At 37.5% G+C, this 25,062-nt stretch overlaps 2 protein-coding genes across 2 annotated transcripts in view; both read right to left on the reverse strand.

Annotated features, from left to right (window-relative positions):
* The window catches only part of svild (supervillin d), a 48,556-nt gene extending 31,712 nt beyond the window's left edge, over nt 1-16,844 (reverse strand). Inside the window, exons 1-3 of the mRNA XM_016246107.1 lie at nt 16,803-16,844; nt 16,289-16,719; nt 15,108-15,240 (exon numbers count right to left, since the gene is read on the reverse strand). Of these exons, the coding sequence (XP_016101593.1) occupies nt 15,108-15,240; nt 16,289-16,719; nt 16,803-16,844 (606 nt within the window). The remainder of the gene's footprint in view (nt 1-15,107; nt 15,241-16,288; nt 16,720-16,802) is intronic.
* Nucleotides 16,845-17,223: 379 nt separating this feature from the next.
* The window catches only part of LOC107561635 (supervillin-like), an 89,989-nt gene continuing 82,150 nt past the window's right edge, over nt 17,224-25,062 (reverse strand). The window contains exons 4-5 of the mRNA XM_016246110.1: nt 22,416-22,477; nt 17,224-17,379 (exon numbers count right to left, since the gene is read on the reverse strand). Coding sequence (XP_016101596.1) covers nt 17,263-17,379; nt 22,416-22,477 — 179 coding nt within the window. The 3' untranslated portion in view covers nt 17,224-17,262. The remainder of the gene's footprint in view (nt 17,380-22,415; nt 22,478-25,062) is intronic.

Here is a 25,062-nt window from a genome sequence, read left to right on the forward strand (position 1 = left end):
GACAGACAGCCAGTTCAAGAGGGCTCAAAAGGTTTACTGGAAGTGCTGCCTATATAAATAGCTTTACATTCTGCAAATAGTCTAATGTATTATAGTTCTTTAATGTAAAGTTTCAGGTTTGGGGGAAGTTACACAGTTATCATTGTTTTTTTTCCCATTGTTATTTATTGGGACAGCTAATTTTACAATTTGTGCATTTAGTTTTACAGTAACTGAAAAGTGAAGCAAACCAGTTACAGTAAACTTTACAGTATAACAGTATATTTTCTATTGTTTTAAAATGCATTACTCAAGAAAGGACCAAAAAATGAATACAATAATAAAATATTTTACAGTTAAACAATAATAAACTGTAAATACATTTACAGCAAGTTAAATGACACAGTAAAATAAAATACAGTATTTTTGCTACAAAATAAAATTACAGTGAGTTACGAGCAAACTGATGCCAGTTAGTTACTGTAATTTCTACAGGAAGTTTTTTACAGTGTAGATATGAATTTACCATTTATTTTAATAAATATCAAAAATCTAAAAGGTGTGCATTATAACTGAGACCTACGAACACATTACAGTTGGTTGTGTTACTGTAAGTCATTCTCCTCAAATGCTATTAAGCTTTAAATTATGGTATATATTTTGTGTTTAAGCCCATTCGGTAGTGAAATAAACAACATATTTATATATGATTTGACAGTTTACACTTCACAGCTGATTGTGTTACTGTAAGTAATTTTCCTCAAATGCTATTGAAGTTAGAAAAGTGTATACCAATGTCGTATGTAACTTTAGAGACGGTCCCTAGATTTGCAAATATGGAATGCCGGGAAATGACACCTCTGGCCATTCCCTTGCATCGTTTGTAAAGTCACAGATACTGTACGGACAATACGGCTCAATTTTTCTATGTATCTTGCTCTGTTGAACGGCAAAACTGACTTTACTAGGCTAGGCTATACTGGATTTACACCATGCATTTCATATCAGCGGGAAAGCCACGCCCCCAGCTATCACAAGCCCCGACCAAGTCCATGGTTGACACCCTCTCATTAGCATGTTGTGCAGAGGAAAAATAAATGCGGAACTACATTCAGAAATAAATGAGTGATTAAAAGAAAACAGTTAGGATGAGTTAAGCATTTCCTTAAACATTTTCCATTTGACCACCAATTTATTTTATTTATTTGACTACTTTCATCACACGTTTAATTATTTATATATGCATTTAAACAAGAATACGTGTATTTATACACACATTTATTTATTTATGCAGGTTTGGTCCTCCATATACATAGACAAGGTAAGAGAAGCTTTGTAATGGTGTAACTCGTGTTTCAAGCACAAGAAAAAAATATTTGTAGCATTTTACTTATTCATAAGTGTAATTCATGTATTGTGAAACTGCAGCTTCATGCTAACGCAAAATAAATATGATCTGCATTCTTCTGAATTCCATTTGTCCACGTTCACATTTTGCCATGTGTTTTTTCGCCAAAAGACAGTCAAAAGCACTGCAAGCCAGTGAACAGTGATTTGCAAGCGAAAACAACAGTTTAAAGAACTGCAAAATGGATTGACTGCATAGAACCAATCTGTATGTGTAAAAAAACAAACTTGCAAATGTCTAAATTACTTGTTGTGTATGTAGGGCAAAAAGTTCCCGAAATAATCCGATATGTACAGCTCCGTCTTTCTTTAATTAGCATTTACAGTTTTGGCACGATTCTCTCACTGACCGAGTTATGCAAGCGCGACGGGAGGGCGGGTCCACCAACTTCTTGTAGCCAATAAAATTAGGCTCTCACTGACTCTCCATTTACTCTTATCTGATTGGTTCAATAAACACATCATATGCCAAGATATTTATCTTAATTTAGTTCAGGATCGTTCTTGCTGCCGGAATGTTTTTTTTAATGTACACGTACAGTAAAAAATAAATAAAAAAATAACAACTTAATTAAAACATGCCCCTTTCATAAGCTGTGTTCCTTTAGGCTAGACTCCCATGTGTTCATACTGAATTGTGAGCCGGTGTTAACATTATTTGGTTTGGTTTGGCTTTACATTGAAATTTCATAATCTTATAAAAACTTTATAATCAAAATGATGTTATGTGACAATGCTCAACACTATGGGATCAGAGTACTATACTTTGTAAAACATTTTTACTATGCCAATATAGCTACTTAAATATGAATTTGTCCATTTTTCAGACCATGTTTCTGTTTATGGTATTTAACACTCAATTGTATATTTTGAAATTGCAGTATTGATCCTGATTACTTTCATGTGACTGATCAAGCTATTATGAAGCAAGAATGAGTAACAAAATGCTTTCTTTGTGTCCAGATTTGACTAATGCAAAAACTTTTATAAATATGTATTTAATAATGTCTAAATATATATCCAAATTCAAGTAACTAATTATGTGGGAATCCAAAGTTCCCAGCCAATATAGGAAACACACAGCCATGTTTAAATGTTTACTGTATATATAGAGAGCTAAACAGCCATCTAGTGGTTACACGATAGTATTACAGATGATAAATGGTGAATAAGTTAGAGATAAATATTTTAATAAATATTTTAGTAATATTTCGTAAAATCCCCCTGAAATTACAACATATTAAATAAAAGAAAAAACATTATTGTTGGTTCTGTTGGTTCAATTATTATTGGACCAAATCTGTGTTAAAAAAATGGATCAGTAGACAGGTGAAATTATGCATGAATTAGGCTAGTGCAGATACTAGACCTTCTTTAAGTATCATCAAAATTGCAACATAATATTACAATAAACTAATATATCATTTAGCCTGTTGAGGAGGAGAAGGAAACTACACAGTTCGAAATTCAGTATGAACACAGCCTAATGGTACACAACTTATAAAATATCATGTTTTAATTAAGTTGTTATTTTTTAATTTACTTTTTTATTGTATGTGTACGTTAAAAGTACCATTCCGGCAGCAAGAACAATCCTGAACTAAATGAAGATAAATGTCTTGGCGTATGATGTGTTTATTGAACCAATCAGATAAGAGTAAATGGAGAGTCAGCGATAGCCTTATTTGATTGGCTACAAGAAAAAGGTGGACACGCCCTCCCCTGGCACTTGCAAAACTCGGTTAGTGAGAGAATCGTGCCAAAATTGTAAGCGCAGAGAAAAGAAAGACGGAGCTGTACATATCGGTTTATTTCGGGAACTTTTTGCGCTACATATACAAGTAATTTAGCCATTTGCAACAGTTTGTTTTTTTACACATACAGATTGGTTCTACGCAGTCAATCCGTTTTTCAGTTCTTTAAACTGTTGTTTTCGCTTGCAAATCACTGTTCACTGGCTTGCAGTGCTTTTGACTGTCTTTTGGCGAAAAAAACATGGCAAAAGTGTAAGTGTGGAAAAATAGAAGTCAGAAGAATGCATATCATATTTTTTTTGCGTTAGCTTGAAGCTGCAGTTTCACAATACATGAATTACACTTATGAATAACAATAAAATGCTGCAAATATTTTTTTTCTTGCGCTTGAAACAATTGACACCTTTACAAAGCTTCTCTTGCGCATGAAAATTGTATTTACGCTTACAGTCTTATGTACACTACCACAAATACTACCCTGCACATGCAAATCTTTTGACGTCATTTACCTTCATACCTAATGTATTACATGAACGAGAACGATTCGTTCACCTAAAAGATTCGGTCAAAAAGAATGATTCGTTCACGAACGTAACATCACTATTTTGTAATTCGACAGGAGCGAGACAAGCGGGTACAGAATTGATTTGGTACTACTGGCACTGTAAACAGACCCACCCCAACAATTTTAAAAACTAATGCCAGGTGTAAAGGAGGCTGTTAGCACAAAAGAACCACACGAACGCGGTTATTTTAAAGCCACAGCCTTTTCTATGTGGTTTGGCCGTTCGTCCACACGCAAACGCAGCACCAGGTCACTGAAACAAACATTTTTGAAAACTCCTGCCAGGGTGAAGATTTTCAAAAACTTTGGTTGCAATGTTATCGTGTAGACAGCTAATATATCATTTAGCCTGTTGAGGAGGAGAAGGAAACTACACAGTTCGAAATTCAGTATGAACACAGCCTAATGGTACACAACTTATAAAATATCATGTTTTAATTAAGTTGTTATTTTTTAATTTACTTTTTTATTGTATGTGTACGTTAAAAGTACCATTCCGGCAGCAAGAACAATCCTGAACTAAATGAAGATAAATGTCTTGGCGTATGATGTGTTTATTGAACCAATCAGATAAGAGTAAATGGAGAGTCAGCGATAGCCTTATTTGATTGGCTACAAGAAAAAGGTGGACACGCCCTCCCCTGGCACTTGCAAAACTCGGTTAGTGAGAGAATCGTGCCAAAATTGTAAGCGCAGAGAAAAGAAAGACGGAGCTGTACATATCGGTTTATTTCGGGAACTTTTTGCGCTACATATACAAGTAATTTAGCCATTTGCAACAGTTTGTTTTTTTACACATACAGATTGGTTCTACGCAGTCAATCCGTTTTTCAGTTCTTTAAACTGTTGTTTTCGCTTGCAAATCACTGTTCACTGGCTTGCAGTGCTTTTGACTGTCTTTTGGCGAAAAAAACATGGCAAAAGTGTAAGTGTGGAAAAATAGAAGTCAGAAGAATGCATATCATATTTTTTTTGCGTTAGCTTGAAGCTGCAGTTTCACAATACATGAATTACACTTATGAATAACAATAAAATGCTGCAAATATTTTTTTTCTTGCGCTTGAAACAATTGACACCTTTACAAAGCTTCTCTTGCGCATGAAAATTGTATTTACGCTTACAGTCTTATGTACACTACCACAAATACTACCCTGCACATGCAAATCTTTTGACGTCATTTACCTTCATACCTAATGTATTACATGAACGAGAACGATTCGTTCACCTAAAAGATTCGGTCAAAAAGAATGATTCGTTCACGAACGTAACATCACTATTTTGTAATTCGACAGGAGCGAGACAAGCGGGTACAGAATTGATTTGGTACTACTGGCACTGTAAACAGACCCACCCCAACAATTTTAAAAACTAATGCCAGGTGTAAAGGAGGCTGTTAGCACAAAAGAACCACACGAACGCGGTTATTTTAAAGCCACAGCCTTTTCTATGTGGTTTGGCCGTTCGTCCACACGCAAACGCAGCACCAGGTCACTGAAACAAACATTTTTGAAAACTCCTGCCAGGGTGAAGATTTTCAAAAACTTTGGTTGCAATGTTATCGTGTAGACAGCGAGAGTTTTTGGCTTGTGACGTTGGAGCCTGCACTGTTATCTCCGCCTACTGGAAACTTTTTCATGCTTATGTTTGACCAACATGGCTTTACGGTTGAGATTATGTCGCCACATGTTGGTTTGGCATGCTCTTGACAGTGCTTCATAGCATGCACTTGCGTTTTCACGTGGACGGAGATTTTTTTTAAAACGGAAGAAGGAAAAACTCTGTTTATAAAAATACCTGGGTACGTGTGGACATGGCCTTAACTGTGTTGGCTAAATGGCCTGTGGTCCTTTGGCAAATGTAGAAACATGTATCTCTGCCTTGCTGATTCAGTCCCAGTAAGTTCACTGTAAATGTTATGGTGCTGATATGCTATAACAAATATATTTTCCAGGAATTTGCAGGGCTTGATATGGCTGGTTTCTTTAAACAGAAAAATAGCCCAAATGGTTTATTCAATTTAGCTGACATGGTCTGGAGGGAATTTTAATTAGAGGGACAAGTGCCTGCATGTGGATAGCCTAAATTACATGAGACCACATTAGATTTTAAATGTAGGGCTGAAGCAGTTGAAGTGCAATATGAAGCTACTCATCAACACAGATATATTTAACAGCTTTCAAATGTCTAATTTACTTAATATGAGGAAAGATGATTTGGATTATGAGTTCTCCCACTGAGAATATATTTCTCCAAATCTGAGGTAATCTGAAATTTGGTGTCTTTCATTTGGTGACTCTAAAACCAGATATTTCACTTCTTAAACGTTGTTTTGAATAACAAAACAATTACAATTTACTCAAAATCAGATCCTCCAGACAAACAGTGCTACAAAGTGTCAGAATGAAATCATCCATCCATCATCAGCCACTCTCACATCATGAATCAGACACTTCATAAATGGGCCCCATGTGGAGTGTGTTAATCTGTTAAACAATAACAGTTAATCTGATACTGGAGTCTGTTACTCAGACTGCGACTGAGAAGGCCCACACTGCTTACTGTCTCCCCACATCTGGAACATATAGTCATCACAGGTGTCCCTTTCTATGCTTGAGTGGGGAAAAATCCCTTGTAACTTCCACAATGTTCAAAACCCAGTGGATAAATAATATTTGTTGTGTCCCCAGTCCTTTAACAGGAATTTGAACATGCATACACGTGTACACACTTGTGCACATACATATGTGCCAAAAGCAGTAAAGATTTTAAGCAAATGATTTATTCCTGGTGTTGTGGGGCAGGAGGAATTGGAGTATTCCTCACAGGAAGACAACATTTTTCCATGAAACTCAGGAACCAGGGCTATGTTATATCTAAAAAGAGATACTGACAGTCTCTTACGCACTTAAGCATGAAGTACTCAGGTAAAATAAAAAAACACATTTAACTAAATGCAGAAGCAGACACACGGAATAATTTGTCAGTACACCACAAAAAAAAATCTTACATTTAAAAAAAAAAAATACTTTTCATATTGTTTTCAAGTAAAAATATCTAAAAGTCCTTGAAACAAGATACGTTTTATCTGATATAAACACATGTTTTCAGGGTGCATCTTGAATACAAAGGGTATTTTGTCTTGTAGCAGAAAAAATAAGTCAGAAACAATCTGCCAGTGTCACAAGACTTTTTTTTGCAGTGTAATAGCAGGCATATACTGTATATATATATATATAATTGAGACAACACAACATGCATAATGCATCAAAAAAAACAAACACTAGCACAGAACTTAATGTATAGCATTACTCACCTGGGAGTGGAGCACTACAAACTATGCGGAGGCAGATAGTGAAAGCAGAGAAGATAGAGCAGGTACCTTGGTTGAAAAAGGAATGACAGAGGGGGTAAAGACAGAGGACAAAAAGTCTTTCTGAATACACTTGGGTGAATCTCACAAAAAAGTCTGGATCCTAATTCAAATAGAAAAATAATATTGTATACAATAATATATATACTGTATATATATATTTTTTTGTTGATGGGAACTGGATGTCAGAGTCGTGACTAAAGAGGTGCAAAGCTAGGAGCACCTCCAGGGGGACTGAACAGAGAAAGAGAAATTGAAAAAAATGTGAAAGTTGAGAGACTGGGCTGAGGTCAATGTTACAGTTCTTACAGTACAATGTTCTTAACACTTAAAAAAAAAATCATATTGTTTTCAAGTGAAAATATCTAAAAGTCCTTGAAACAAGATACATTTTATCTGATATAAACACTAAACACTTGTTTTCAGGGTGCATCTTGAATACAAAGGGTATTTTGTCTTGTAGCAGAAAAAAAAGTCAGAAACAATCTGCCAGTGCCACAAGACATGATTTTTTTGCAGTGTAATAGCAGGCATATATATATATATATATATATATATATATATATATATATATATATATATATATATATATATATACTGTATATATATATATATAATTGAGACAACACAACATGCATAATGCATCAACAAGAAAACAAACACTAGCACAGAACTTAATGTATAGCATTACTCACCTGGGAGTGGAGCACTACAAACTATGCGGAGGCAGATAGTGAAAGCAGAGTAGATAGAGCAGGTGCCTGGGTTGAAAAACGAATGACAGAGGGGGTAAAGACAGAGGGACAAAAAGGTCTTTCTGAATACACTTGGGTGAATCTCACAAAAAAGTCTGGGTCCTAATTCAAATAGAAAAATAATATTGTATACAATATATATATATGTATATATATATATATATTAATAATTTTAGCACCCAATATCTTTAGACAAGTATACAATTATATGTATCGTCTAAAAGCTAACAGACAGAATAATAATTAAAAAAAAATTATAATAATTTTTGGGCAATTTTAATGGGTATTTCTTGACCGTTTTCATGAGATTCATCTGGTTAGAAGGTAAGTCAAGGTAGAGGAGAAGAAATCAGAACAGACAACTATAAGGACTCAGTCATCTTCAATCCAAAGACATCTAAAACAACTTAACACTCAAATAAAAATCACCTAAAGCCAAGAGCTCACCAGGCAAACTGTTCATCATGTAAGTCAATGACAGTCTAGAGCTCCAGAGGAGCGATTAGATGGTGTGACTGGATGTCAGACTCATGACTAAAGAGGTGCAAAGCTAGGAGCACCTCCAGGGGGACTGAACAGAGAAAGAGAGATTGAAAAAATGTGAAAGGTGAGAGACTGGGATGAGGTCAATATTACAGTTCCCAAGCAGGTTCCTCATAGAATGGAATTCCCATAAAATGTTTTCATCCGGCTCGGAGCTCACATTTTTCAAACAGTTTCTAGTGAGCACTCAAAAAGTGTGAGACAGAGCAAATAAAAGATTAAAAAGACAGAGACAAACTGACTCATCGTTCTTGATAGGATTAGAAACTGTGCATCAAATCCCTGGGTTTCATCGAGATTTTTGCCGTAATTTGATTTATCCGTAAAGGGGCAACACATTAATCCTCATCTGCTGAGGAATCTCTAATGAAACATTTGACAAAGTGACCAAATTATTTAGTTTTATTGACCATGCCCAGCAATGCTCAGTGGGAGACCTGTGATTTTGACTCGAATTATTGGTAAAATCTGTATGGCAGAAAAATTGAAGCTGAACCAAATGAGGATGTCTGCTTGGTACAGGCCTGTCGTAAGCTTTATAGCATCATGGTCGGTGGCTTAGCTTGGCCTGGCTAAAAGGAAGCAGCTGTGTGTGGGTGCATGTGCAATGTGCACCCCTGACACCAGAATTGCATTCTTTTATTTTCTTTCTTTGTTTTCAGGGCCAAAAAGAATGAAAACATCTGCTCCTTTTTATTTATTTATTTTTTTTGGCAAAGATCTCATTATTTGTCCTTTCACAATCATAGATGTTCCCTTCTGCATTCAGGCCTGCTTCTTGTCACATTATATGATTTTATAACTGTATGTCTCAGTGTCTTCTCATGTCTTCAGAAATCTGTTTGTTATTGGATCTCACATGTTTATTCTGTGGTCAAATCACATTAGGGAGATTGTTTTTACAGGCTTTCATTTAGTTATGACTGTCCCATTTATAGAGCCACCAGATGGCACAACAGAAACTTCATAAGGGATAATGTACTGAACATCATGTCTAAAATCCTGACAGGGTGATAAGGACTTTGAGGGTACTTGAAGACTCCTTAAGGGATTCATTTTTACAATAATCACACACTGCTTATTATGCAGATACTTGCCAAATAAGTAAATAAATGGATATGAAATACTGATTTGAGTTGAAATGATGTGAGAAGAAAAAAAAATATGAACCAGCACAAGGTCAACACATATTAGCGATCAAACAAACATCTGGCAGACAATAATAGTAATTTTAATCTATTTTCTAAAGCTGAGCAATATGAATGAGTCAGGTTAGACCTAACCTCCCTGACAAAACTTACTGCTCAGGGCCCGTATTCACAAAACATCTTATGACTAAACGTAGCTCATAACTCTCCGATTTAGGAGAAAATCTTAAAAATAATGGGTGTCAGTCCTAAATGTAGAATCCTAAATTTTTGTTCTAAGAGTATTTCACAAAGCGTTTAAAATTAGCTCCTAAATCTGTGAAACGTTAGGAGTAGTGAGGAGGACTCCTAAGTCACTATGACCAAATCAGAACTATCCTAAAATGGCTGTTGCCAGCAATCTACCTCGGAATATAAACGTTTTAGAAACATTTGACGATAATGAGCTTTTAAAAAGGTATCGGGCTTTGGTTTGGAGGTTATCCCAGCTCCAGATTTTTTATTATAACCCTATCCTTAACATATAGCTTTTCTCGCATCCAGTTTGGTTTTCTTTTATGTTTGCATGTCTTACTATCAGCCATGATTATTCTACTCTGCTAATTAAAAGGCTGTTTATATGCATATTACCAAACTTTTATTAGTCACTTAGTCGCAGAAAAAAAAATGTGACGGACAAATCATTAACGGCTGGTCTATGTGGTAATATAGTACATCGGGCAGGACATCCATATGCTCACCTAACATTCATCAACTTCTAATATGGCTTATCATCTGAAATATGTATGTAGTAGCAACTTTACATGGCAGCTCAATCTAATGTTAGCCTAGAAAAAAGTGCGCAGTTCACATGTTTGTGCGGAGTCTGGAAGCTGAACAGTGGCGCGCTTCGGCTACTGCATGACAGATGGAGGCGCCATCTGTGCGATCATTTGCTCTTAAAATACTTTGTCAATTTTGGTCATACAGATAAGAGTAATGCATCTTTTGTATCTGTAAAGACTCTACGTTTATTCATGTGCACCGTTTTTTTACAGTCTATGGTGTGCACTCAATAACAACGAAACGTTGCGCTTTTGTAAAATAATGAAATCAAACAGGATGTGCTTTCTGCCATCTCAGACTCTGTGAACTTGAGCATGTCACTTCGAAACTCAGTGTATGCTTGCCTTATTACAGACATGAACAATAATCTATAGAGAGTGAAACTTTTAAGTGAACCAATTCAAATAGAAAACAGTGATAGAGCATTGCGTTAGCAGCGCAAAAGGTCGTGGGTTTGATTTCCAGGTAACACACACACATAAATTTATAGCCTGAATGCACTGTACGTCGGAGTCGAGACTGTATGTGTGACGTAAGCAGCGTGCAGCCGTTTGATGAATGAATGCAGAGAAGGCTGTAACTCGAGTCCGCCACTCCATTGTTAAACTGCAGTAAGTGAACTTAAAGTTAACATCTGAGATCGTACAATAAGGTCAAAATTGAGCGTGTTCCTCATTTTTCTGTAATGCCTTGTTTATATCTGAATTGATGTCATTGCGTGTTCCAGTGCCATTCAATAGCTATACTCCCGACAGGGAATCTCAGTCACCGATAGCTGAACGGAGATAAACTGCAGTAATTCAAAGGGAAATAAATTGGCGAATAAAGAATAGTTTTGAGCGTGTTCCTCAATCTATTCACCAAAGCAAACGAAAAGAAACTTTGCTTCCTTTTCTCCTATTAACAAACGTTGGTTTTCACGAGACTCACCGGTGCATGCGCAATGCTGATCTCATACGTTATCCGCCTGGAGCTGCTTCTGTGTACAAGTGTTGGCGCAAGCTAGATTAAAGTGATTATTATGTTTTGAATATGGATATTTGTCTTACAAAAACGCATCGATTCGCTAAAGGAGGCCTTTGTTCAACCCCTGGAGCCGTGTGAGACACTTTTTTTTTATGGATGGGTGCTTTTTATTGAACTTCTTTTGGACTGAAGCACTGCAACACCTGCTGATTGCAATGATAGAGCTTGAAATAGCCAGGACAATTTTTAATATAACTCCGACTGGATTCGTCTGAAAGAGGAAATTCATATACACCTAGGATGCCTCTGGGGTGAGTAAAACACTGCCTAATTTAAATTTTTGGGTGAACTAACCCTTTAAGACTTCTGTCCATTCCTTAGTAAAAGTTTGTCTCAGCAGCTTTGTGAATAGGTTTTAAGAGAAAACTCTTAGCTAAAAACTTTTACTGCTATTTAGGAGAACTCTTAGTGGTAAGAGAAAATGTTTTGTGAATACGGGCCCAGGTCTTCAGCCAGCCAGACAGCGGGTTCCTCAGAGTCAGCTTGAGGCCCAGACCAAAAGAAGATTATTCACAGAAATTTGGCACAAATTTATCTTTTACCCCACTCGGAATAATGGAAGCAGTGTGAGACTGGAAAGAATGAATTTATCATGTTCTTCTCGTTAAGTCATTCTTACATAGGACCAGTGGCATCGCTAAGGATTCTGGACCCACTGCACAGCATTTTCTAATTTTTGGTAGAAAACAAACTTGTTCTGAACAATAAAGTAGACTCAAGGGTATTACCTTGCTAAATATGTTAAAGGGGTGGTTGATCAGCTTTTTTCTAAGGCTTAATTGTGTTTATGGGGTGCAGTGTAATGTGTTCATGCTTATTTTTTTTTAAAAATGCATTTTTTTCAACACCTACCTTTACCTTTATTCTACACCGCTGTTTCTGTTCTTGTCAAAATGGTCTATTGAGTTCCTGGTTCTATGAAGCTCCTCCCTCAGAAATACGCAATGGTCTCAGATTGGTTAGCTGGCCCAGTGTGTTGTGAGTCCCAACTGCCTAGTGCACGTTGTTTGGAAATGTCACGCCTCCTTAACATTATGGGTAGTTGCATGTGCTCCAGTGTATGGTAAACAATGGCGTCAATTTTGCCTTATCAGTTTGAGTCCAGATTGTTCAGACCCAGAGAATATTAGTGAAGAGGATAGAGCAAAACCTGTAAACACGCAGCTCTTACAAGACGTTTCAGAATGGTATGTTTATTTGTTTGTAGTGGTCTCATACTTTTTAGATACACTGTTATTTGTAATTGCTGCGGTTTGTTTGCTTTTGATATATGGCTTTATCCTGATTAAAGCATTAGTACAGCACAATTGTAGCATTTTAGTAAAGTAATTGTTTAATTTGTAAAAGTAAGAAGTGGTTGCTTATTAACAAAATCTAGTGTACAGGCATTGAACTCGTGTAGATTGAGGAAGCTGTGTGCCGTAAAATGTGCAGTACAGAGAGCTATATTGGGAATATAATTGCCAGGAACAGAGTTAAAAATACATTTTAAATTTTTTTTATTTTAACCAACAAAGAGGACCTGCAATCGAGGTGAAAATAACAGCTTTTTGACGGCATGGCAACAAACACTTTACCTCAACATCTCTTCCTCTTCTCTAAAGCAGCCCAACATGGCCTTGCTCCCTTTGTTGCTTGTTCCCGCGGGCGGGGTTTATGTACATTTCAGGAAGAAGCTCGTTGTAGTCCCTACCAGCCTTTTTTGTAGTCCTTAAACAGCGATTTATTTAAAAGAAAATATCTCCCTTTGCATTGAACTTTGAGCGTTGTAACTTTGCAGACGTTGTTTATGCTCTAAAAACAACATTACACACTAACTAAAGTTCGTAAAAAAAACGTAATCAACCACCCCTTTAAGAAAATCTCACTAGGAGTGGTACTGAAAATATGCTCACCCCAAATTTTTAATTCTTTCATTAATTACTCGTGTTGTTCCAAGCCTACATATTATTTATTATGTATTAAGCCTACATAATATAAATTGTACATATAAAATAATCATTTTAAATTATTTTTATATATAAATTTATACTAACGAAGAATCTTTAAACAGCTCTTTTGATATAACAACAATTCCAAAAAAGCATTCCAATTTCCCAAAAAACATGAAAGTAGTCTACATGCACTATATTCCAACTCTTTTCAATTTGTGTGATTGTACTGTTCAAGGAAAATAATGCATTCACGCTATCTAGTGCTTCATTCTTAGGGTGACCAGACGTCCCGTTTTTCCCGGGACAGTCCTGTATTTCAGCTCTATTTTTAGTGTCCCGACTTATTTTGAAAAAATCATGTTTTGTCCCGTATTTCAAAACTTCTTTACGACTGGGTGATAGCAAGTAGTAGTAGTGTTGTCGCTGTCACGCAAGAATAGACTAATTGCCATCTTGGCAACGCGTCACTCCCGGATAATCGAAGATGGGCAGGTTGTTGAAACCACACCCACCTAGCTCGATGGTGGTGACAGCAGTCTATGGGGGTTGACTCCCTTTTGCAGCCAGCCTCTAGCGGCCAGTTGACTAATTAAAGTTTAAGTCACTTCCTTGTTGGCTTCACGAGAGAGAGCGGGAGGTTGCCGCTCGGTCAGAATATTACGTTCATGCGGTCTTAAAGGGACAGCAGCCTAATTAAATACCTGTCTGTCTCATTAATGTTAATCAAACAACAAAATATGTTAAATACATGTATACATGTTAAACCTACTGTATTAGAAAAACGAGTGTATTTAATATTTAATTTGTATCTATTGTATTTGTCTTATGGTTTGTAATTTTCTTCTTTATTTTTATATACAGGTATATATATATATATATATATATATATATATATATACACACACACATACATACATGTATGTATGTATGTATGTATGTATGTATGTATGTATGTATGTATGTATGTATGTACAGTGGGGCAAAAAAGTATTATATATATATATACATACATACACACACACACACACACACACACACACTACAGCTCAAAAGTTTGGGATCAATAAGACTTGTAATGCTTTTTAAAGAATGCTCTTATGCTCATCAAGGCTGCATGTATTTGATCAAAAATACAGAAAAAAAACAGTAATCTTGTTCCTTGCCACTGTTGCCTTTGGCTTGCTTAGTTGGGGACACTTGACTAACTGCACAGACACTATTGGAAGACAGCTGAACTAGATGATGACATCACTGAATCATCAATGAACTGACTTTATTTGGAAAAAATACTCTGTTATTGTCTTCTTGCATTATTGACAAACTATTTTCCTGTTTGACACTGTAAAGCTGCTTTGACACAACCAGTATTGTATAAAGCACTATACAAATAAAGGTGACTTGATCTAGAAATACATGTAACTGGATATGCTGATCAGATTCCAGGAACTGGTAAAGCTGAGTGGAAATCCTGCTCCTGTGCTCACACCCCCTTCTCAGCAGGACAGCCCAGCAGAAGAACTTGCTGATTCAGCACTGGAAACTAACTCTTCCTCCCCCACCCTTCCCTGTGGATTTACCATCCCACTAACCCCTCCTCACATCGAGAGAGCTTCTTCTGCAGTCTATTGTTTCATGCTGGCTCCACCTTACAGCCAACAAACGCAGACACTGCATGAACCCCAAACTGCACATAACAACAAAAGTTTTGAGTACTGTGAAGAGTTTCAATAGGTTAATTCAGCCCATTTTCCTCAGCTACCAACAGTGGAAGTGGAAGCTGTTTTAGAGAGTGTGTGGGTACCTTCTTCCTCCAGCCATTCTCACTTTCCTGCAGCTGGACGTAACGGTCAGCCAGGGACGACTGGACCACATTGGTGAGTTTATTCTTCAGCTTGCCCCGCCAGTCATCATCACCACTCTCCAACTCTGCCAGCCTGCCAAACAAAGAGGCTAAATATTACAGACACATTACAGACGTAGAGAGTGAACTTTCTACTTAAAGCTGCAGTCTGTAACTTTTGGCGCTCTAGCGGTTAATAAACAGAACTGCGTGCGTTTTGCGGAAGAACATTGTAGCTGGAGCTACTTCTCTCTGTTTATGTCTATGGCGAATCACGCAGGTACTGGGCTACTCTGCAGCGGTACCTACCCAAACCGGTCTAAATAGTCAGAATATAAACACTTATTATAGGTGTACCGTAGTGATTCAGGACAAGCCAAAAACACGGCTTGGAAAATAGATTCATGCTGTACTCGCTTATTATAGAAATGTTGTAAATTTTGAACACAAAAAAAGTTACGGAGTGCAGCTTTAAGCAGCTTCTTGTTTAGACTGTGTCAGTGGTATAACAAACATCCCATTAATGGACTTCCGTCGGTTCATTCAAAGCTGGGTATTTAAAAAAACCCAGTTTAGATAGACTGATAATCTATTTAACTGATTTTGTTTTATTGATATTCATACTTTCTACTTAAAATATCTTCAGACCAACATCACACTTTTCTAAGCATAGTATTTTAAACAATTGAAAATGAAAAAAAAAATGTCATTCAATTATTTAAAATACATTTGCAAACACAAAACAACAGTGCATAAATCATCCTTCTTATCATTATGTTCATAATACATGTTTTTATTATTGTAGTCTGTCACACAGTCAAATGATTAATTGCTGTCAAAAGCCGTTACAAACCAATTATAAGACTTTTAACAAAGAATTGGCATCAGCCATAACATAATACATTTGCCAGACACTTTCATCCAAAAAAATTACATTGATTCTCAGAGAATGAATGAACCAATAAAATGCAAACCCATGGCCTTGGCATTGCTAGCTCACACATCTCTACTGTTTGAGTTACAGGAATGCTTTTAAGCATAAAAACTAATTTTCCCACTGTCCCACACACTCATCCCCAAAAAATAGCTACCACAGCTGTCAATCAAACTCAAGAACATTATAAAGACTACTCCCACCATACCTCTCTTTTAGGGAGGAGCTTGTGCTCCCATCCAGGCTGCTGTCTAGCTCCTCCCCTTCTACAGATTGGGAGATGGAGGGGGTTTTGTCCACAGAATCTGGGGAAGGAGTGCGAGGAGTCTCACTCGAGCTGCTTTCCTCTCTCTGAAGCCTCTTGTTCTCTCTATCCTCATCATCATCCTCAACCTCTTCATTCTTTCCACTCTTTCCATCAACAACAGTCAGCTCCTTGCAGGTTTTGATGGCAGGAGTTGTGATCTGCTCCAGCTCAGTGGGTTCTGTGTCCAGACTAGTTGAGTGGCTCTTCTTCAGGATGCCTTTGATGCTGAGCTGACCTGAGTCCTGTCTCTGCAGAACTGGTGTGGCGGATTTTGGCTCCTCTGTGCCCTCAAAACACTGCCTCTTTCTCACTTTCTGCTCATTCTGCGTAACCTAGAATACACAATGTCAAAAAAAATACATTGAGGATGAGCTGGAGAAGTAGTTTGTGATCTTGAGTGGATACGGTTTCACACCATCTTAGGCTTCACAGGGATGCTTATCTGACAAACAGGCATTTTGCATTCATCTGCTATGACTCACTGCCATCCTGGCAGGAAACACATCAAAACTATACCAACACAGAGGATTATAAACTCCAACAAATAAGCCTTGTGTTAATTACCTCAGAAGGGACTACATCCAAATGAAAGAGATATCATATGATACCTATATGCATTTTTTCTTCAGTGGAATACAAAATTTATATTTTTTTGTCCACACACATTAAAAGTCAAAGGAGAACAAAAACAATACTGGACCCCGTTGACTTTCACTGTATGGACAAAAACACAAACATTTCTAAAATACCTTTATGTTTCACAGAAGAAAGTAAGTCATACAGGTTTGGAACAATGTGAGGATGGGTAAACGACAGAATTTAAATTTTTGGCTGAACTAACCCTTCAACCTTAGACAACTTAAACTAGCTGACTGTTACCTGGTGGAAACTGTCCTCTTCCCACTTATATGCTCTTTTTGTGGATTTGCACTGTGAGTAGAGTCTTCTGCTTGCTTCTTTGGATTTGCTGAGATGTCGGTGTTCTCCAACCCCTTGCGGTCAAAGGGGGAAAAAACATGAACACAGAGATTTTAAAGCTCAAAGTGAGGAACCATGGGTACTTTCCACATCAAACTAATCCTCCGGGGATGGCCCATTCAAAATCTCACAATTAGCCATTCAGAGCCAGGCAGTTTTGACAAGGTTTTTTTTTTTTTTTTAACAAAGCCTGGGCAGAGCCAGAGTAGCTGCAGGGGTCTAGGCATGCAAACACGTGTGCCTGGGAAAAGTTGTTGTCTTCAGATTGAATGAGGCCAGTGGGATAAAAGGGACTTATGGGAGACCACAGAGGTCAAAGTGGTTTTGACTGCTCTCGATTCACAAGCTCTGAGAGTGGAGAGAATTGAGGTGATACTCATTTAATTAACATTACAGGATTTTTTTGGGTTAAAAACAAGTTAAGCTCAATCAAGTTAAGCTCAATCGATTAGCATTTACAGTAACACACTTAAAATGAAAGTCTATAGGACAGGGTTTGCACTGAGATAAAAGCTCAAGTACATAGAAACCAGGGTTAATTTGTGGTTACCATTGTTGAACTATATTAACCATTGTTTTTTTATATTTGTAGTTAAACCATGGCTAATTTTTGTAAGGGGTCAGCCCCTGTTATGGCACACATTGAGAGGCACACATAGATAGTTAAACATGTGGTTGTCTTGGCTCTTTGGCGCAGCAGCAGTACATATGTCTTGGTGGTAGATCTGCTTGTTTGGGGTGTGTTTTGACCTGTCCTGTCATGCTTACGTTCATGTGTGCTGATACATGCATATCTGCTGATGCAGGAGCTTGTTTTCTTACACTCAGCAGCATGCATTTATTGGCTTGTATTGTCCATTTCTTGTGTCTCCTGCTTTTTGTGAGGTAATTTCATGTATGTTACAGTATGTATGTGGTTGTATTGGCAGTAGTAAGTCTCTGTACTTGCTCTGCTGCAGTAGCTGTAGTAGCAGCAATTAACAGCAACAGTGTAGCAGATCTTTTCTACCAAGACCAAATTCATTAACACAACCATGTCCGAGAGATGTCACAAGAGAAAATCACTTATTAACCTTACATGTGTAAAGTTATATTTTTCAGCTCCTGTAAAGCCAGTAAATACAGTAACTTTCATTAAATATGCAAGATTCCAGAAAGGGAGTGTTGCTGATTAAAAATTAATTGTGCTACAAATAATTGAGATTAACAATAGTCTATAGTTTAACTAAATTGTAATTTAATAAAATTTTGATGTTAAAGGGGTAATATGATGTTGCTAAAAAGAACGTTATTTTGTGTATTTGGTGTAATGAAATGTGCTTTTGCGGTTTAAAGGGGTCCTATTATGCTTTTTCACTTTTTGAATTTTAGTCAGTGTGTAGCGTGTATGTTTGGGCATAAAAAAGATCTTCAAACGTACAAATCTCAAAGTCCACTCCAAAGGGAGATATTTCGGGGTTTTTTAAATCCCTTTTCAAGAACTACAACAAACGGCTCGTTTGGACTACAGCGTTTGTTTTCCGGGTTTTGTGATATCACAAAGCGGCCCATTAGAATATCATTAAAATAATTCCCGCCTATGGAAATTCGAATGGCTGGGGTGGGGAGGGGCGAGGTCGTGGTTAGAAGCTTGGTTGAGTGCATCAGACAAGACGACGACGAAGAAGAAGTGCTGCTATAACCTCAAGTTTTTGCAAGTTATTACACATGCACCTGAATAATTATGTATGTAAATATGTATGTTACAATTATGAAATTTTTTTTATAATAAATTACTGACAATACTGGACAATGATGTAATCTGCAGAATTTACACTTCAATTATGAGACTACAGTGTTTCCCAAACATTGAGTGCGGGTGTTTTTATATCACTGTATTTGTGAAGGAAACCGACTGTCTTCAGAAAATTGGATGTCATTTTCATTTAATTTAGCATGTAATGTCTGATAGAGCAGTGTTTTCTTGAGCAAGCCCTGCTTTGTGTACAGCCCTTACCGGGGGAAACCTTGATCTCTACCACTCCAACAGCGCCTCCTGCTGGCAGAGAATAAGTTTGCATATATATATGTATATATATATATATATATATATATATATATATATATATATATATATACTTTGCAGTGTTACAAGCTCTTGGTGCATAAAGAAGATCTGTAAAGTTGCAAAGACTAAAGTCTCAAATCCAAAGAGATATTCTTTATTAAAGTTAAGAGTCAACCACGCCTTTCTAAAACGGCTCGTTCTAACACGCCTCCACATGTCAAGAACACGATGTGGGAAGATTTGCATAACGCCGCCCAAATGTTCATGCAAAGCAAGAAGGCATAACTTTATTGTTGCTGCCACTGCCATGTTGTGAAGACGCTGTGTGTTTCGTTGCGAACACTGTTCCAGAACAGATCAACCCAAATATTCAGATGTGTGCAGCGCATTTTATTAGAGCCTGTGATTCTAAAAACCGAAAGTAGTTAGTACAACTTATGTCACTTCCTGTTTGTTGCTGCCGTGTGTTTTGAGTTTGAGCTCCATCAAGTTAATTCTTTTTCGTCTATTTTTTATCTTAAAATCAATTTTATACACCATCATTTTCGTTTCTATAACGTGTGAATATATCCCCTATCGTATTCTACAACAAAAACAATCAGAGCGCCTTGTTATCACTAGTTCTATTTTGATTTCCAGAGTCCGCTATTAGCATATAGGCCGTTAGCATCGCCAGAGTGGTTGCCGCTAATCTCACTTACATTGCTAATACTCTATTCATACACATTACCATTGTTTTACTCAGTGTTACTTGCTTTAATGGCAGATGGGTGTCTACCTTTGAGTGCAGGTGAGGGCACGTTTCGAGCTGCATTCGGTGCTCGATCTGGAGGCCGTGGAGAAGCAGACCCAGCTGAGAGAGCGGAGAGCTGCGCTGGAAACATCACAGGCTGACGCTCACAAGTCCGAGGTAATTATACAGCCTGCTACTAACTCTCCCACCACCTCTACTCCGTGTGTTTCTCTGCACAGGCCCGGTGCACCCAGGACGCGATCTTCCCAGATGTCCTTCACTCCGGCGCCGGGACACCACGGACCCTGGGTACGCGACACTGTGATCATCGGAGACTCCATCGTCCGGCACGTCCGTGCTACATTAGCTGAAGGTAAAGTGCACACTCACTGTTTCCCTGGTGCTCGTATTCTCGATGTTTATGCGCAGATATCCGCAATCCTGAAGGGCGACGAGAGCACCGGAGCGGTCGTACTTCACGTGGGGGCTAATGACACCAAGCTGTGGCAGACGGAGACACTGAAGAAGGACTTCAGGAGCCTGATCGAGATGGTGCACCGCACATCACCCGCGACGACGATCATCATGTCAGGACCGCTTCCCACGTATCGACGAGGACACGAAAGGTTCAGTAGACTTTTTGCTTTAAATTAATGGTTATTGTCATGGTGTAAAGAACAGAAACTGCTCTTTGTTAATAATTGGAATCTTTTCTAGGAGCGTCCTAGGCTTTTTTGCGCTGATGGCTTGCACCCCAGCAGAGTCGGAGCGGAACTCCTTTCGGACAACATCTCCAGGACGCTACGCACCATATGACTAGTAAGTCAAATCTCAAATAACTGCCCTGATGACTTGTGTTCTACCCGCTTAAATGATAGAAGTACTTGCGCTGTACAATCTATAAAGACTGTGTTAATCATACGCTAGATTTAATTATATCGCATGGAATTGATCTTACTGATATAGATATCGTACCTCAAAGCGATGATGTTACTGACCATTTCCTTGTATCGTGCATGCTGCGTATTACTGATATTAACTATATGGCTCCGCGTTATCGTCCGGGCAGAACTATTGTTCCAGCCACCAAAGACAGATTCACAAATAACCTGCCTGATTTATCTCAACTGCTCTGTGTACCCATAAGTACACATGAACGAGACAAAATGACTAGCAACATGGGCACTATCTTCTCTAATACATTAGAAGCTGTTGCCCCCATCAAATTGAAAAAGGTTAGCGAAAAACATACTGCGCCATGGTACAACAGTAATACCCATTCTCTCAAGAAAAAAACTTGTAGTCTTGAGCGCAAATGGAGAAAAACTAACTTGGAAGTTTTTTGAATTTCGTGGAAAAACAGTATGTCCAGCTATAGACAGGCTCTATAAAAGCTGCCAGAGCCGAGCATATCCACAAACTCATAGAAAATAACCAAAACAATCCATTAAAACTATTTGCACTGATTTTTTGTTAGTTACATTTTGTTCCTTTGTGCAGTGGCTCAGGAGATGAGTCTTTGAACCAAAGTTTTTTTTTTTAGATAATGTAATCTTGTTCAAATAGATTTCATAAAATTGGTCTCGAAAAAAGTATCGTTCAGGAACCGGTATCGAAGTCAAGGTATCGGTATCGGTATCGGTATCGGTATTGAACATTTTTGAACGATACCCAGCTCTAGTCCCCACTGGATGCTACAAATGCCTCGTTTATAATGGGTTTTAATGTTTTTGTCTCGTCGCTCCGGGACACGGCATCACAATATGGTAAGGGGTGTAACATTTCCGTCACACGCTTGAGGTATTCGGCCAATCACAATGCACTGGATAGCTGGCTAATTTGAGCACACCTTGCTTTTCAGACCGATGAGCTTTGTAAAAATCGACGCGTTTCAGAAAGGCGGGGCATAGAGGAGAAACAATAATGTACAATATGTGGAAAATAATGTGTTTTTTAAACCTTAAACCGCATAAACACATTTCATTACACCAAATACACAAAATAATGTTCTTTTTAACAACATCATATGACCCCTTTAAAACTTGTAAATCAGTGTTTTTGAATGAGAAGGAAGAGCTGGAATTCCGCTTGATGCTGCTAGTGCTGAAATACAAATCAACCTATAAATCCTATTCCTATAAAATATAGTTTTATACCTGTGACAGTGAAATCAACATTTGTTTGAGAGAAACAGACAAAAATTAGAGATGTCACATGGTGACAGGCAGATCACATGTCCATTACAGTGCTTACTGATAAAGAGCACTTACTTTTAAAAGAGACGTCTTGGCAGGCATACCGGTTTTGGCGTCATCATCTGCTTTCCTGTCGTCTGTCAACACACACACATACAGAAGAATGTCTGAGCATGCACAATTGCCCATGAATGCACAGCAATCAACGTGCCTGAAGCAAACTTTACTCACACTGCACACAATATCACATATACTGAGTGAAGTCATGCTCCCAGGAGGATTGTTTCACAGTTCATTTTGGTTTGTAGAAAAATAACCCATCACACACACACACACACACATTTGTGGTTTACGGGGACTCTCCATAGACGTAATGGTTTTTATACTATACAAACTGTATTTTCTATCACCCTACTACACCAACCCTACACCTAAACCTTCCCCTAAAAGAAAACTACTGGCAATTTTCATAAAACACCGTTTTGTATGTTTTTTAAGCCTTTTGTTTTACGGGGACACAGGAAGTGTCCTCATAAACCATGTTTACATTGTAGTACCCATATTATTATACACATTTGTGTCCTCATAAACCATATATACCAGTACACACACACACACACACACACACTCTAAAGCTCTTTTATAAACACTTATCATCAAGTACTTCTCTTGACATCAACCCACTGTGCAGACCTCAAAGAAATGACCATATGAAAACCACCTGTTCAGTGAGAGCGTGATAAGACCAGCTGGGAAAAGGGAACCTACGAAAATGAGTTTGGATGATACAGTCTTTTATGAGCACCAAGGCTTTGCGACATTCAGAATCGAGCTGAAAATGCTTTTTCAATTCCATTTCAATTAAAACAGAAGAGAAAACAGGATGAAGACATGTAATTTAAAAGGAATTCATACTGCTGTAAGTGTAGTATCTACATAAATTGAGTAAGTTTGTACTACTAAAGTTCCTGAAACACAAGTTTATTATTAGTATGCTTTATTATATAATTAATAGACATACACTACTGTTCAAAGGTTTACGGTTGGTAAGATTTTAAGTCTTCTATGCTCACTAAGGCTTCATTTGATATAAAATACAGTAAAAATAGTGATATTGTGAAATATTATTACAATTTAAAGGGGTGGTTCAGTGATTTTTTTTCTAGGCTTGATTGTGTTTATGGGGTGCAGTCTAACATGTGTTAATGCTTCGTTTTTGTTTTTTTTAAACGCATTATTTTTCACATAATTTACCTTTATTCCACACCACTCTGTCCCTTCTCTGAGAAACACGCTGATCATTTTCTTCTTTTATGAAGCCCCTCCCTCAGAAATAGGCGATGGGCTCTGATTGGTTAGCTAGCCCAGTGTGTTGTGATTAGCTAAACTGCCTCTATCCTGCCCTTCACCTCAGCAGCATGTGCTCCGGTTGTACTGTAAACAAGGCGTCGTTATCGCTTATCAGTTTGAGCCCGATTGAGAAGCAGAGGATATTATTGAAGAGGATCGTGCAGAACCTGTGCAAGCACGGCTTTTAATGGTAGGCCTATGTTTTTTGTTGTCTCATACTTTTAGATACGCTGTTATTTGTAAATGCTACTGCTTATGTTAGCTTTTAATATACAGTATTATCCTGATTAAAGCTTTAATACAGTACGGAAAATGCACGCACGTCCATGTTTAACGCTTCTCATAGCTATGTGAAAATAAGTGTATAATTGGAACAGTTCATTGTTGGAGCTGAGCTGAATGAGAGAGAGAGAGAGAGAGAGAGAGAGAGAGATGCAGAGCGTGTGCAGAGCAGGGGGACGCGAGGAACAGACACGAACCCGGGAAGTAACTCGTTGTAGTCCCTACCAGCCGTTTTTAAAGCATTAAACTGCCAGAATTTTAAAAGACGATATCTCTGTTTGCATTGATCTTTCAGCTTCGTAACTTTGCAGATATTGTTTATGCTCAATCAGCAACATTACGCACTAACATTAAAAAAGTGAAATCGCAATGAACCACTCCTTTAAAAGAACGGTTTTCTAATATTTTGTAATATATTCCTGTGATAAAGCTACATTTTCAGCAGCCATTACTCCAGTCTTCAGTGTCACATGATATTTAAGAAATTATTCTTATATGCTTATTTGGTGATCTAGAAACATTTTTTTATAATTATGAAAAATTAAAACAGTTGTGCTGCTTAATATTTTTTTGTGGAAAGCATGATACATTTTTTTTCAGGATTCCCCTCAGTCCTTCACTCTTGATGAGTGTACTGTAAATTTGTGTAACTCGTTAGTATTCCTCATACTCTAGCTGATAATTTCCTTCAGTGCAAGAAAAAAAAACTCCTATATTTAGCAACTTGCTATCAATCCTCATTTTCAAGATAAGCAAAAGCTTAAAAAGAGGACAAAACTCCCAATGTCCTTATGGAATGGAAAAATGTCCAGTGATTGCACACTTCAGAATGTCAGTGGATGTAGTACATGCAGGAGTCTTTCACCTACTGAATCAAGATTACTAGTATGCAAAAATCATACTTATTTGGTATACTACTTTTTCGATATTGTGCAACAGGAAAGTACACATTCAGAAAAATGGTCAATTGGAGGAGACTGCATTTTGTTTTACTTAGGTTAAATAATCAATAGGCAAATGCTTAATTAATTGAGAGAAGCAATAATCGTGATCATAATCACTGCCCTAGTGCAGTGATGAATTTTGTGTA

The sequence above is a fragment of the Sinocyclocheilus grahami genome, unplaced genomic scaffold, assembly GCF_001515645.1.
Source record: "Sinocyclocheilus grahami isolate Dianchi unplaced genomic scaffold, SAMN03320097.WGS_v1.1 scaffold785.1, whole genome shotgun sequence".
In the NCBI taxonomy this organism is placed as follows: domain Eukaryota; kingdom Metazoa; phylum Chordata; class Actinopteri; order Cypriniformes; family Cyprinidae; genus Sinocyclocheilus; species Sinocyclocheilus grahami.